Source organism: Hippopotamus amphibius, chromosome 1, assembly GCF_030028045.1.
Source record: "Hippopotamus amphibius kiboko isolate mHipAmp2 chromosome 1, mHipAmp2.hap2, whole genome shotgun sequence".
NCBI classification, from domain to species: domain Eukaryota; kingdom Metazoa; phylum Chordata; class Mammalia; order Artiodactyla; family Hippopotamidae; genus Hippopotamus; species Hippopotamus amphibius.
Window position 1 is genome coordinate 168,515,296 of NC_080186.1, and position 13,976 is coordinate 168,529,271.

Consider the following 13,976-nt stretch of genomic DNA (forward strand, 5'->3'; position numbering starts at 1 on the left):
GGTGATAGGCCAGGATCCTGTGTGTCAAATACCTTCCCTAATATGGGGTCGTGTTATCAGCTAGCCTGAGTCAAGAAATATAGCCTAAGTTAGGATACACATCTTGCTGCGTGGGGTCGAGTTAACTCTGGAATTGAGTTGCTAGGCCATAAATTAACTCTGACTTTGGTTTAGGGCTCCACAGCTACCTTTGGGACATGGGAATGGAAAGGTGGTGTAGGAATAGATGGTTCCATTTTGTTTTTTAATTAAGCTTTCAATAAGTATTTGAATTTAAAATACAGCCATGTATAAATTTTTTTTTTTTTTTCATGTATAAATTTGATAGAGGTAAGTTATAGGAGGTAAAAGACAAAATTCCATTGGGACATGTCGATTGAAAAAAAAACGTACAACCTAAAAGTTGAGAGTTATGCTTTATTCAGTGGACATTCTTAAGACTTCAGGCCTGGGAGATAGCCTCTCAGATAAACCCTGAGAAAACTGTTCTGAAGAAGAAGGGGGAGAAGCCAGGGTATATGAAAGTCTTTGCAACAACACCATGTAGTCGGAACAAGAAGCTACTGGTTTTGGGGTTTTCTTTGTTTGTTTTGTTTGGGTTTTTTTGGCCAGTCCGCATGGCTTGTGGGATCTTAGTTTCCCAACCAGGCACTGGGCCCATGGCAGTGAAAGCACCAAGTCCTAACCAGGGAATTCGCAAGAAGCTACTGTTAATAAAAGAAAACTAGATATTTCAAGTTAAGGAATTAGTGCTTTTCTAGGTATGGAAAGATGAAAGAGTCTGGGCTCACAGAAATCATTCCTTTGATATGCACCTCAGCTATCTAGGGCCAGTGTCCTTTGTTTTCTCATCCTGAGTTTCCTCAAGCTGCATCCTCAGGGGTAGCTGCAGTCTGATGACTCCTAAGTAGCAGGTATTCTTTGTTTCCTTCCTGAGTTCCCTCAGGGCTCATATTTGGGGTGGCTGTAACATGATGGCTTGATGGCTGCAACATCCTTTGTTTACTAATGGTAGGCAGTATTTTATTTCTCAAAGCAAAGACTAATTTTTAACTTTTTTTGCATTTTCAAGCTCCAGTGTAGTGCTAGACACTTAGTATGATCTGTATTGAATGAATGTGATATTGTGACTTATAGTAAAAACTATGTGTTTGGGTTCGTCCCAGTTCCTGGCACAAAGCTCACAAAACCCTTGGAATTTCCTAAATGATGAGAGAAATAAAGATGTCTTTGTTATGGTAATGAGGTGACTTTTAGAAAACTTCTAGGAAACCTAAGGATGAGAGCTAGTTGCCAGGGGAACTAGCCTTGTGATTTGAAAGTTGAAACTTCCATGACCTCCAGGGAAGAGGAGAGGGGCTGGAGGTTAAACTGACCACCAGTGGCCAGTGATTTAATCAGACATGCCTATATGATGAAGCCTCCGTAACAACCCAAAGGACAGTGCTCAGAGAGCTTCTACGTTGGTGAACACACGGAGATGCTGGGAGAGTGGCAAGATCAGAGAGCGTGGAAGCTCCATGCCCCTTGTCACATACTTTGCCTTATGCATATCTTTTATCTGACTGTTCCTAAATTATAAACTGATAATCTAGTCAGTAAAATATATCTGAGTTTTGTGAGCTGCTCTAGCAAGTTAATCAAACCCACAGAGAGGGTTGTTGGAACCTCCAATCTACAGCCAATAGGTCAGAAGCACCAATTGGCCACTGAAAGGGGATACAGGTTGGAGACAGTTTTTTTTTTTTCTTTTTGAGGTACACCAAAGTTAGTCAGCTGTGTTTATACACATATCCGCATATTCTCTCCCTCCCGCAGCTCCCCCCCACCGTTCCCCATCCCGGCCCTCTAAGGCATCATCCATCATCTACTTGATCTCCCTTTGTTATACAGCATCATCCCACTGCCTATCTATTTTACAGTTGGTAGCATATATATGTCTATGCTACTCTCTCACTTCGTCCCAGCTTCCCCTTCTCCCCCCACCCCCCAGCCTCATGTCCTCCAGTCCATTCTCTGCATCTGCATCCTTATTGTTGTTTTGTCACTGGGTTCATCAGTACCATTTTTTTTTTTTTTTTAGATTCCATATATATGAGTTAGCATACAATATTTGTTTTTCTCTTTCTGGCTTACTTCACTCTATATGACAGACTCTAGGTCTATCCACCTCATTACATATAGCTCCATTTCATTCCTTTTTATAGCTGAGTAATATTCCATTGTATATATATGCCACAACTTCTGTATCCATTCATTTATTGATGGGTATTTAGGTTGCTTCCATGTCCTGGCTATTGTAAATAGTGCTGCAGTGAACATTGTGCTGCATGTTTCTTTTTGGATTATGGTTTCCTCTGTGTATATGCCCAGTAGTGGGATTACTGGATCATATGATAGTTCTATTTTTAGTTTTTGAAGGAACCTCCAAACTGTTTTCCACAGTGGCTGTACCAACTTACATTCCCACCAACAGTGCAGGAGAGTTCCCTTTTCTCCACACCCTCTCCAACATTTGTTGTTTCTAGATGTTTTGCTGATGACCATTCTGATCGGTGTGAGGTGATACCTCATTGTGGCTTTGACTTGCATTTCTCTGATGATTAGTGATGTTGAGCATCTTTTCATGTGTTTGTTGGCCATCTGCATGTCTTCTTTGGAGAAATGTCTATTTAGGTCTTCTGCCCATTTGTGGATTGGGTTATTTGCTCTTTTGGTATTAAGCTGCATGAGCTGCTTGTATATTTTGGAGATTAATCCTTTCTCTGTTGCTTCACTGGGAACTATTTTTTCCCATTCTGAGGATTGTCTTCTTGTCTTGTTTATGGTTTCTTTTGCTGTGCCAAAGCTTTTATGTTTCATGAGGTCCCATTTGTTTATTCTTGATTTTATTTCCATTATTCTAGGAGATGAGTCCAAAAGGATGTTGCTTTGATGTATGTCATAGAGTGTTCTGCCTATGTTTTCCTGTAGCAGTTTTATAGTGTGTAGCCTTACATGTAGGTCTTTAATCCATTTTGAGTTTCTTTTTGTGTATGGTGTTAGGAAGTGTTCTAATTTCATTCTTTTACATGTTGCTGTCCAATTTTCCCAGCACCACTTATTGAAGAGGCTGTCTTTTTTCCATTGTATACTCGTGCCTCCTTTGTCAAAGATAAGCTGCCCATATGTGCTTGGGTTTACCTCTGTGTTCTCTATTGTTCCATTGATCTACCTTTCTGTTTTTGTGCCAGTACCATACTGTCTTGATCACTGTGGCCTTGTAGTATAGTTTGAAGTCAGGAAGCCTAATTCCACGAACTCTGTCTTTCCTTCTCAAGATTGCTTTGGCTATTCGGGGTCTTTTGCATTTCCATGCAAATTGCAAGATTTCTTGCTCTAGTTCTGTGAAAAATGCCATTGGTAATTTGATAGGGATTGCGTTGAATCTGTAAATTGCCTTGGGTAGTACAGTCATTTTCACAATGTTGATTCTTCCAATCCAAGAATGTGGTATGCCTTTCCATCTGTTTGTATCATCTTTGATTTCTTTCATCAGTGTCTTATAGTTTTCTGCATACAGGTCTTTTGCCTCCTTCGGCAGGTTTATTCCTAGGTATTTTATTCTTTTTGTTGCACTGGTAAATGGGAGAGTTTCCTTAATTTCTCTTTCTGCTTTTTTGTTGTCAGTGTATAGGAATGCAAGAGATTTCTGTGTACTAATTTTGTATCCTGCTACTTTACTAAATTCACCGATTAGTGTTAGCAGTTTTCTGGTAGAGTCTTTAGGGTTTTCTGTGTATAATATCATGTCATCTGCAAAGAGTGACAAGTTTACTTCTTCTTTTCCAATTTGCATTCCTTTTATTTCATTTTCTTCTCTGATTGCTGTGGCTAAAACTTCTAAAACTATGTTGAATAATAGTGGTGAGAGTGGACACCCTTGTCTTGTTCCTGTTCTTAGAGGGAATGCTTTCAGTTTTTCACCATTTAGAATGATATTGGCTTTTGGTTTCTCGTATATAGCTTTTATTGTGTTGAGGTAATTTCCTTCTATGCCCATTTTCTGGAAAGCTTTTATCATAAATGGATGTCGAATTTTGTCGAAAGCTTTTTCTGCATCTTGAGATTATCATATGGTTTTTATCCTTCAATTTGTTGATATGATGTATCACATTGATTGATTTGCATATATTGAAGAATCGTTGCATCCCAGGGATAAACCCCACTTGATCATGGTGTATGATCTTTTTAATGTGCTGTTGCAGTCTGTTAGCTAGTATTTTGTTGAGGATTTTTGCATCTATATTCATCCGTGATATTGGCCTGTAATTTTCTTTTTTTGTGACATCTTTGCCTGGTTTTGGTATCAGGGTGATGGTGTCATCGTAGAATGAGTTTGAGAGTGTTCCTCCTTCTGCTATAATTTGGAAGAGTTTGAGAAGGATAGGTGTTAGCTCTTCTCGAAATGTTTGATAGAATTCGCCTGGGAATCCATCTGGCCCTGGGCTTTTGTTTGTTGGGAGATTTTTCATCCCAGTCTCAATTTCTGTACTTGTGATTGGTCTGTTCATAGTTTCTATTTCTTCCTTATTCAGTCTTGGAAGATTGTACTTCTAAGAATGTATCCATTTCTTCCAGGTTTTCCAATTTATTGGCATATATTTGCTTGTAGTAGTCTCTCATGATCTTTTGTATTTCTGCAGTGTCTGTTGTTACTTCTCCTTTTTCATTTCTGATTCTGTTGATTTGCGTCTTCTTCCTTTTTTTCTTGATGAGTCTGGCTAATGGTTTATCAATTTTGTTTATCTTCTCAAAGAACCAGCTTTTAGTTTCATTGATCTTTGCTATTGTTTCCTTCATTTCTTTTTCATTTATTTCTGATCTGATCATTATGATTTCTTTCCTTCTGCTCACTTTGGGGTTTTTTTTCATTCTTCTTTCCCTAATTGTTTTAGATGTAAGGTTAGGTTTGTTTATTCGATATTTTTCTTGTTTCTTAAGGTAGGACTCTATTGCTATAAACTTCCCTCTTAGAACTGCTTTTGCTGTGTCCCATAGGTTTTGGGTTGTTGTGTTTTCATTGTCATTTGTTTCTAGGTATTTTTTGATTTCCTCTTTGATTTCCTCTTTGATTTCTTTAATGATTTCTTGGTTGTTTAATAGCGTATTGTTTAGCCTCCATGCGTTTGTATTTTTTGCAGTTTTTTTCATGTAATTGATATTCTATTCTCATAGCATTGTGGTCAGAGGAGATGCTTGATATGATTTCAATTTTCTTACATTTACCGAGGCTTGATTTGTGACCCAAGATGTGATCTATCCTGGAAAATGTTCTGTGTGCACTTGAGAAGAAAGTGTATTCTGTTGTTTTTGGATGGAATGTCCTATAAATATCAATTAAGTCGAGATGGTCTAATGCGTCACTTAAAGCTTGTGTGTCCTTATTTATTTTCTGTTTGGATGATCTGTCCATTGATATAAGTGGGGTGTTCAAGTCTCCTACTATTATTGTGTTACTGTCAATGTCCCCTTTTATGGCTGTTAGCATTTGCCTTATGTATTGAGGTGCTCCTGTGGTGGGTGCATAGATATTTACAATTGTTATATCTTCTTCTTGAATGGATCCCTTGATCATTATGTAGTGTCCTTCCTTGTCTCTTGTAATAGTCTTTACCTTAAAGTCTAATTTGTCTGATATAAGTATTGCTACTCCAGCTTTCTTTGGACTTCCATTTGCATGGAATATCTTTTTCCATCCCTTTACTTCAGTCTACATGTATCCCTTAGTCTGAAGTGGGTTTCTTGTAGGCAGCATATGGAAGGGTCTTGTTTTTGTATCCATTCAGCCAGTCTGTGTGTTTTGGTTGGAGTATTTAATCCATTTACATTTAAGGTGATTATTGACATGTGTGTTCCAATTGCCATTTTCTTAATTGTTTTTGGTTTGTTTTTGTAGGTCTTTTCCTTCTCTTGAGTTTCCTACTTAAGAAAGTTCCTTTAGCAATTGTTGTAAGGCTGGTTTGGTGGTGCTGAATTCTCTTAACATTTGCTTGTCTGGAAAGCTTTTGATTTCTCCCTCAAATCTGAATGAGATTCTTGCTGGGTAGAGTATTCTTGGCTGTAGGTTTTTCTCTTTCAGGACTTGCAGTTTATCCTGCCATTCCCTTCTGGCCTGCAGAGTTTCTGCAGAAAGATCAGCTGTTATCCTTATGGGTTATCCCTTATATGTTATTTGTTGCTTTTCTCTTGCTGCTTTTAATATTTTTTCTTTGTGTTTAATTTTTGTTAGTTTGATTAATATGTGCCTTGATGTATTTCTCCTTGGGTTTATTCTGTATGGGACTCTCTGCGCTTCTTGGACTTAATTAATTATTTCCTTTTCCATGTTGGGGAAGTTTTCCACTATAACCTCTTCAAGTATTTTCTCAGACCCTTTCTTTTTTCGTCTTCTTCTGGGATGCCTATGATTTGAATGTTGGTGCGCTTAATATTATCACCCAGGTCTCTGAGACTGTCTTCCATTCTTTTCATTCTTTTTTCTTTTTCCTGCTCTGTGGCATTTATTTTCCCCATTCTATCTTCCAACTCACTTATTTGTTCTTCTGCCTCAGTTATTCTGCTGTTTATACCATCTAGAGTATTTTTAATTTCAATTATTTTGTTGTCCATTGCTATTTGTTTGTTCTTTAGTTCTTCTGAGTCCTTATTAATTTTCTTGTATTTTCTGTATTTTGTTATCGAGATTTTGTATCATTTTTACTATCATTACTCTGAATTCCTTTTCAGGCATTTTTCCTATTTCCTCTTCATTTATTTGGTCTTGTGAATTTTTTTCCTGCCCTTTGCCTCCATGGTGTTTCTTTGTTTTCTCATGGTAGTCCAAACTTCAGAGGTTGCTTGTCCCGGCAATAAAGGGGTTTAAAGGAGACTGTCCAAGCCCCAGACTAATGGCAGAGTGTTGAGTGTTGAGTCAAACAAATCCTAAGTCAAGGAAACACATACATGTATAAGATAGACAAATATTGAATCCAATAGAACATAAGGCACTAGAAAGACCTGACAGAAGAACCCCAGTATGCTATCAGACATTCAAAGAGAAAGCCAGCAGGAATTCAAAACCAAAACAGAATAAAACAGAAATAAAAGCAAAAACAAACAAACAAACAAATAATACCACACACACACAAACACTAATCCAGGGAGATATTGAAAGCTAGGATCAAATATAATAAACACTAGAGTACCACCAGACAGACTGAAGATTCTAGGAATGAAATCAGGCAATTATACTAAGAACTAGGATAAAGACAAAAACCTAATAATAAATACCAAAGCAGTGTGTCATCTGGAGCATAAAGCAAGGAGACAGAGCAGACCGATAATATTGCTTATAAGTATATTAAGATAAAATAAACTAAAAAAGGATAGAAGACAGGGCAACAGAAGAGTGTAGTGTGACTGGAGATATGAAAATAAAAAGAAAGGAAATGTATAAAGGATAGCGATGTAAAGAAGGTAGGAGAGATATAGTCAGCACTACAAAAAACTTAGCTAGAAATATATAAAAAGGCTGAAAATAAAATTAGAATAAAAAATAGAATAAAAAATATGTTATAAAACTTGTAGTTCCCTTAGGACTAAGATCGTATTAATAAAAACAAAAAACAAAAAACAAAAAACAACAAAAAAAACTGGAACTGACCCCAGAATGGACCAGTTCAATAGAATTAATACTAATATTTCTGTTTCCTTGGGGTCTCAGTTGTAAGTGTCCTTTTACCTGCCTTGGGTTTTTTGTGTTCTTCTGCGACCAGCAGAGCTTCCTTTATTGTTCGTCTGTAAGCACTGGTGTGTGGGGAGAGAGAGGGTACAATAGTGGCTCCTTCCCCTGGGAGTGAGTGAGCAGTGGCGCCCTGTCTGGGTCTTGGAGGTTCAGTTGGGCATGGCGGTGCCTGTTGCAGAGGGACACCTGTGGCTCAGGTGTAAACAGAATGTCTCAGTTGGGCCACCCTGCAGGCTTTTGGCTTTCGGCTGCAGGCACTCTAAGCCAGCCCCACCCGGGGGCCTTTGTTATCCCTGAGTGTGTTAGCCAGGCCCACAGTGGTCCTTCCCCTGTCCATTGCAGGCAGCAAGAGAGAGGCTGCACCTGTGACTTCTCCCCCCTGCTTATGAGTCAGCAGTATCCAGCTGCCACTATGGTCTCGCAGCTCTCTGTGGTAGGCACTCTTTGCTGCGGATTTCTTCCCTCCTGTCCTCTCAGTCCATCTCCCCACTGCTAACAATGTTCCTCACCCTGAACCAGTTCTCTGGTTGCCACATTCCGGCTCCCAGACCCCCTGCTCAGCTGTGAATCGATGTCTCAGTCTGGGCATGCTGAGCTGTGGTGTGGACCCTCTGTGTGTTTCTCATTCCCTCCTGTCTGCCACAGCTCAGCTGCTTCACCCTGCTTGAACCATTGTAAATGCCTCCCCAATGACCCAAGGAAATTCCCTGTTGGAAAAGGGGTTTCCCCATCAGATAAGGGACGTTCCCCGAATTCGACAGTCTCCCCCTGTCCCAGATCCCCCCACCCTAGGGTGTGGGACCCGTCCCTTTCCTTTCTTCTCCTCCTCTTTCTCCTTTTTTTTTCCTTTCCTCCCTCTGTCCTACCTGGTTATGTCGGGATCTTTACAGTCCTCTCTGGTGTCCGAGGTCGTTTGCTGGTGTTCAGCTGGTTTTCTGTGGGTATTATTGCGTCTTTTGGTGTATTTCTAATCCATCTGTGGAGAGGGATGCATTCCACGTCCTTTTACTTCACCGCCATCTTTCTTCCTCTGGAGACAGTCTTGTAGGACTGAGCCCTTAACCTGTGGAATCTGACTCTACCTCCAGGTGGATAGTGCCAGAATTGAATTACAATGTAGGACACCTAAGCTGCTGTCAGAATTGCTTGGTCATGTTAGAAAACTTATAAATTGAAATCAGTGTCAGAATCTTGACAAATAGTTGAAATTATTGGAGGAAGAAAGGATTAACTAAAGAATTAGAGGAATTGATTATGTTTGTTCTCTGTGGCCCTTAGAGTTAGCCCTAGAACACATGAGAAGAATATGCAGACTGATAAACTTGGGTTCTGTTTGAAGAAAAACTTAAGATAATTGCCAAAAAGTGGAAGGAGCTCCTTGACAGGTGGTATATTCCCTTTCTTTTCAGGGAGATGTTCTGTCATAAAGACTACCAACAGATGGGGATATTACAGAGCCATTTTATTGTTAACTAAATGTAGCAAACTTATTGAGATCTGTTACATGCTAGATGCTGTACTAGGCAAAAAAGTTAAATATGTGTGGCCTATTCCCAGAATATTTTAAGGTAAATTGGGGATGGTAGTGGTAGATTAGACATGTAAACAGATAAAGTCAATGGATTGATGGATTGTAGAAAGTAACATGATAAAGGTTCACAGCACTGTGAGAGCTTAGTGAAAGGTACTTCAACTCTGGATTCATAATCATTCTAGGATGACCAAAGGGCTACATCTAATTTGACTGTAATATGTTTTCTTTTGAAAAGGACATTTACATTATCATAACACACCTGTTTTATATTCATAACCTTGGTATGATTTCACACTTTTAGACTTTGCTGCCCTGACTCAGGTTAGGAAAATCTTTCATGTGTTGACATTATTGCCACAGCTCTTTCATTGACTGGCTAACATGGGAGTGTCCTTCATGACTGATATGTGAGATAAGCTTTGTAAATTTTTTTTTGAGTATTTTGGTAAGAGCCTTAGTGTTAGACATCTGGGCTTTAGTTCTGATTTGTCCTTTTCTTTCTATACGATCTTGACCTAGATTCCTTGTTATTCTGTGTCTTGATATTCTAATCTGAGGAATGGGGAACAAAATCCTTCTCTCTTGTATATTGTGAGGGCCCATAAGATGATGCTTGTGGAAGTTATCTGGGACTCTAGTGTACATTCTAACTGTAGTTATTAGCACATGGTATATAACATTGTAATGAAAACACATTAGGAAGCAGATGTGCTCAGCATAAAACTGAGTTGTGAGTGTGAGGCAGGACCCCTGGTTGCCTGTCTGCTAGCACCCTTGGGACTGGTGAGTGAGGCACAGTGGGGTGGATTTTCTCCATCCCAGTTTTTGTTTTTCTCTCAACTCTAATTCTGAACAATGTTCAAATTCCATACAGGTTTATCAGCATAGTTTGAAGAAGAAGAATTGCAGAGCTTCCCTGAATGATCTCCCTGATTATTAACTGTTTGCCTTCCTCTGTCCAGACTCCTCTCATGAACAAGCCCGGTTGAATCTCCCATACTTTGTGAAGTTTTTGGAGGAAGAAAGGGCAGGAAAACTTGGGAATGCGGCATTAGAGACTAAGCAGGAGACATTGAGCAGTGGCCCTCAGGATACCCTGGATCATATGCAAACCCACGAGGTCTATGAGAGCCTCTGCCACGGAGACAGTATCAAGCTTGTAAGATGGGAAAAGGGAGTCATTGGGGTTGCTTAGGGTCCTTGGAAATTGTAAGAGTTGCTTAGGGTCCTTGGGAGACCTTCAGATGACCTGGCAATATGATTACTGGGAACTCTGGGCTTTGGGAGGCCAGATTTGCTAGAGAAGATATTCTAGTCCTTGAACCTGTCCCTTGAATGAACCATTGGGTCTTTTTCAGCCTTATAATTATATTGAACACTTATTTTAATTGATAGTTAATTAGATGTTAGGCATTAAGACCATTATGAATATTACTTATTCAACAATTTTTATTACATGCCTGTGGAAGAAATTAAGCAAAAATGAGTAATATATGGCCCTGTTGTGGAAATGTGTAGTCTATTAAAGGAAAATTTTAAATATAAGTAAGTAATTTTAATACAGTAGTTGCATGTGCAAGATTTGGTAGCAACACACAACAAAAAGTTATTAACTCTAAGACAAAGAGCGATAGAGTTCATGGGTAAAAGACCCTTCAACCATGTGGACAATGTAGTAAGAGAAGTTTTAGGCTGAGATCACACCATGAACAAGTGTACAGTGAGAAAAATTATTTTGTATGTTGAAAATAGCAAACATTTTTTATATTAGTGGAGCATAACATTTGAGAAAAGAAGTTATAATGTTTAGAACTGAACTTTAATACAGACAGGCTCATATCATGGAGGGCTAGGTGAATCATGAGTAGATCTTGGACTTGGCAGTGTCTCTCAAAATTTAATGTGCTTGGGAATCACCTGGGATGTTGTTAAAATGCAAATTCTGATTCAGTAATATTGGGGTAGAACCCAAGATTCTGTATTTCTAACCATCTCCCAGCTGACGCTGGTGCTGCTGGTCTGTGGGCCACAGCATGAGTAGCAAGGCTACAGAGAATGGACCATTAAAGGGTTCAATTGGGGGAGTGAACTGATCACCCCTGGACATTGTGGGGAGTTGGATGGGAGAAAAAGACTTTTTTTCAAACCCACGTAGGGTGAATTGTCACTGTTTTTTAAGTCCAGTATAAGAATGACTTACCTCCAAGGGCTTGTAGATGTAAGAAGGAATGTTTCTGAAAGAGAAGGCATTGAATGATTTGTGTTCCTGACCAAGAAAAGGGCTTTTGTTTCCCTTCTGAGAGGAGAGGGGGGAGGTGGGCATAAAGAGTGAGGCTAGCTCCTGCAGGCAGAAAAGCCTGGGACTTAGGGCTTGTTGCTCTGTGCGTCCCAGACACCACAGAAGCAGAAGAGGCTTTTCTGCAGGTACCACTGTGGCAACAGGAGGCCACAGCTGGTTATGGCCCCCTTCAAAGAGGAGGATGAGTGGGACAGCCCACACATCATTAGGTACCACAATATCATGTCTGATGAGGAAATCAGGAAGATCAAGGAGATTGCAGAACCTAGTGTAAGTTCTCTTTTGGTAGTGACCACATTTCCCTCTGTTACTTCCTGGGACTTACCTTGCTGTCATTATTTGGGGACACTTAAGGGAAAAGCTGATAGCAGATTGCCATTTTAAATTTTTTTTAAAAATTTTTTAGAGCAGTTTTAGGTTTACAGTAAAATTGAGAGGAAGGTACAGAGTTCCCATATACCCCCTGCCCTGACACATACATAGCCTCCCTAATTATCAACATCACTTGCTAGAATTGTACATTTTCACTAAGGATGAACCTATATTGATGGACACATCATAATCTCCCAAATTCCATTGTTTACCTTAGGTTTCATTCTTGATGTTGTACTTTCTATGTATGGGTTTGGACAAATGTGTAATGACATATATCCATCATTATAATCTCATACAGAGCAATTTCGCTATCGTAAAAATACTGTGTTCTGACTATACATGTCTGCCCCAACTCTCCAAAGCAACCACTGATGTTTTTATTGTTTCCATATCTTTGCTTTTTCTCGAATGTCTTATACTTGGAATCATACAGTATGTAGCCATCTCAGATTGGCTTCTTTTACTTACTAATATCCATTTAAGGTTCCTCCATGTCTTTTCATGGCTGCATAGATTATTTCCTTTTAGTGCTGAATAATATTTTGTTGTCTGAATGTGTTACAGTTTATTTATCCATTTACTTACTAAAAGATATCTTGGTTGCTTCCACATTTTGGCAGTTATGAATAAAGATGCTGTAAACATCTGTGTACAGGTTTTTGTGTGGACATAAGTTTTCAACTCTTTGGAGTCAGCTATTATCAGTCCTCCACCTTTGTTCTTTTCCTTTGATATTGTGTTGTCTATTCTGGGTCTTTTGCCTCTCCATATAAACTTTAGGATCATTTTGTCGATATCTACAAAATAACTTGCTAGGATTTTGATTAGGATTGCATTGAATTTATAGATTAATTTGGGATGAACTGATCTTGACAATACTGTCTTCTTATCTATGAACATGGGATCTCTGTTTATTTAGTTCTGCTTTAATATCTCTTCAGAGTTTTATAGTTTTCTTCTTGTATATGTTTTGTTAGTTTTTATACCTATTTCAGCAAAATTGTTTCTTTCTTTTTCTTTCTTTCTTTCTTTCTTTCTTTCTTTCTTTCTTTCTTTCTTTCTTTCTTTCTTTCTTTCTTTCTTTCTCTTTCTTTCTTCCTTCCTTCCTTCCTTCCTTCCTTCCTTCCTTCCTTCCTTTCTTTCTTTCTCCTTCCTTCCTTCCTTCCTTCCTTCCTTCCTTCCTTCCTTCCTTCCTTCCTTCCTTCTTTCTTTTTCTTTCTGGCTGCAGTGGGTCTTCATTGCTATGCACAGGCTTTCTCTAATTGCAGCAAGTGGGGACTACTCTTCATTGTGGTGCAAGGGCTTCTAGTTGTGGTGGCTTCTCTTGTGGAGCATGGGCTCTAGGCTTGCTGGCTTCAATAGTTGTAGCACAGGGGCTCAGTAGTTGTGGCTCGCAGGCTCTAGAGCATGGGCTCGGTAGCTATGGTGCACAGGCTTAGTTGCTCCGCGGCACGTGGGATCTTCCCGGACCAGGGCTTGAACCCATGTCGCCTGCATTAGCAGCCGGATTCTTAACCTCTGCACCACCAGGGAAGCCCTCAGCAAAATTCTTTATGAACTGGTCTTCCAAGATCTCTCAGAAGAAATGTATATCAGTATATATTATCTTCTAATTTAGAGTCTCAGGAGATTTTTTTGTAAAGAACCTTTTTTATTTATTTATTCATTTATAAAGTTTTATTTTAGTTTTTAATTTTAATTACATGTGGCTTTTAAAAGTTGGTTACATGAATGAATTATGCAGCAGATTGCACATGTTTACCTCATGAACACCATACCTACCTGTGACCAAACAGAGGAAACCTTTTCTGCTCTTCCCATGGAAATCCTGTGTCACCTTCAGAGATCCTTAAGGATAAAACTTATCTATTCATCCTTAGTTAACCAAATCTCTGGTATGTTGTTGTTTATTTTTGGGATGGGGGTGTTGTTTTTTTTCCTGGCATCTGGGGAAGAATTATTTTTTTCATATTCTAGATGATAGATGACAAGCTCAATGGAGG

The 13,976-nt window shown here is 39.1% G+C and overlaps 1 protein-coding gene across 1 annotated transcript in view; it reads left to right on the plus strand.

Annotated features, from left to right (window-relative positions):
* LOC130843883 (prolyl 4-hydroxylase subunit alpha-2-like) overlaps positions 1-11,983 on the plus strand; it is a 63,850-nt gene extending 51,867 nt beyond the window's left edge. The window contains 2 exon segments of the mRNA XM_057719789.1: positions 10,262-10,458; positions 11,692-11,983. Coding sequence (XP_057575772.1) covers positions 10,262-10,458; positions 11,692-11,982 — 488 coding nt within the window. The 3' untranslated portion in view covers position 11,983.
* The last annotated feature ends 1,993 nt before the right edge of the window (positions 11,984-13,976 follow it).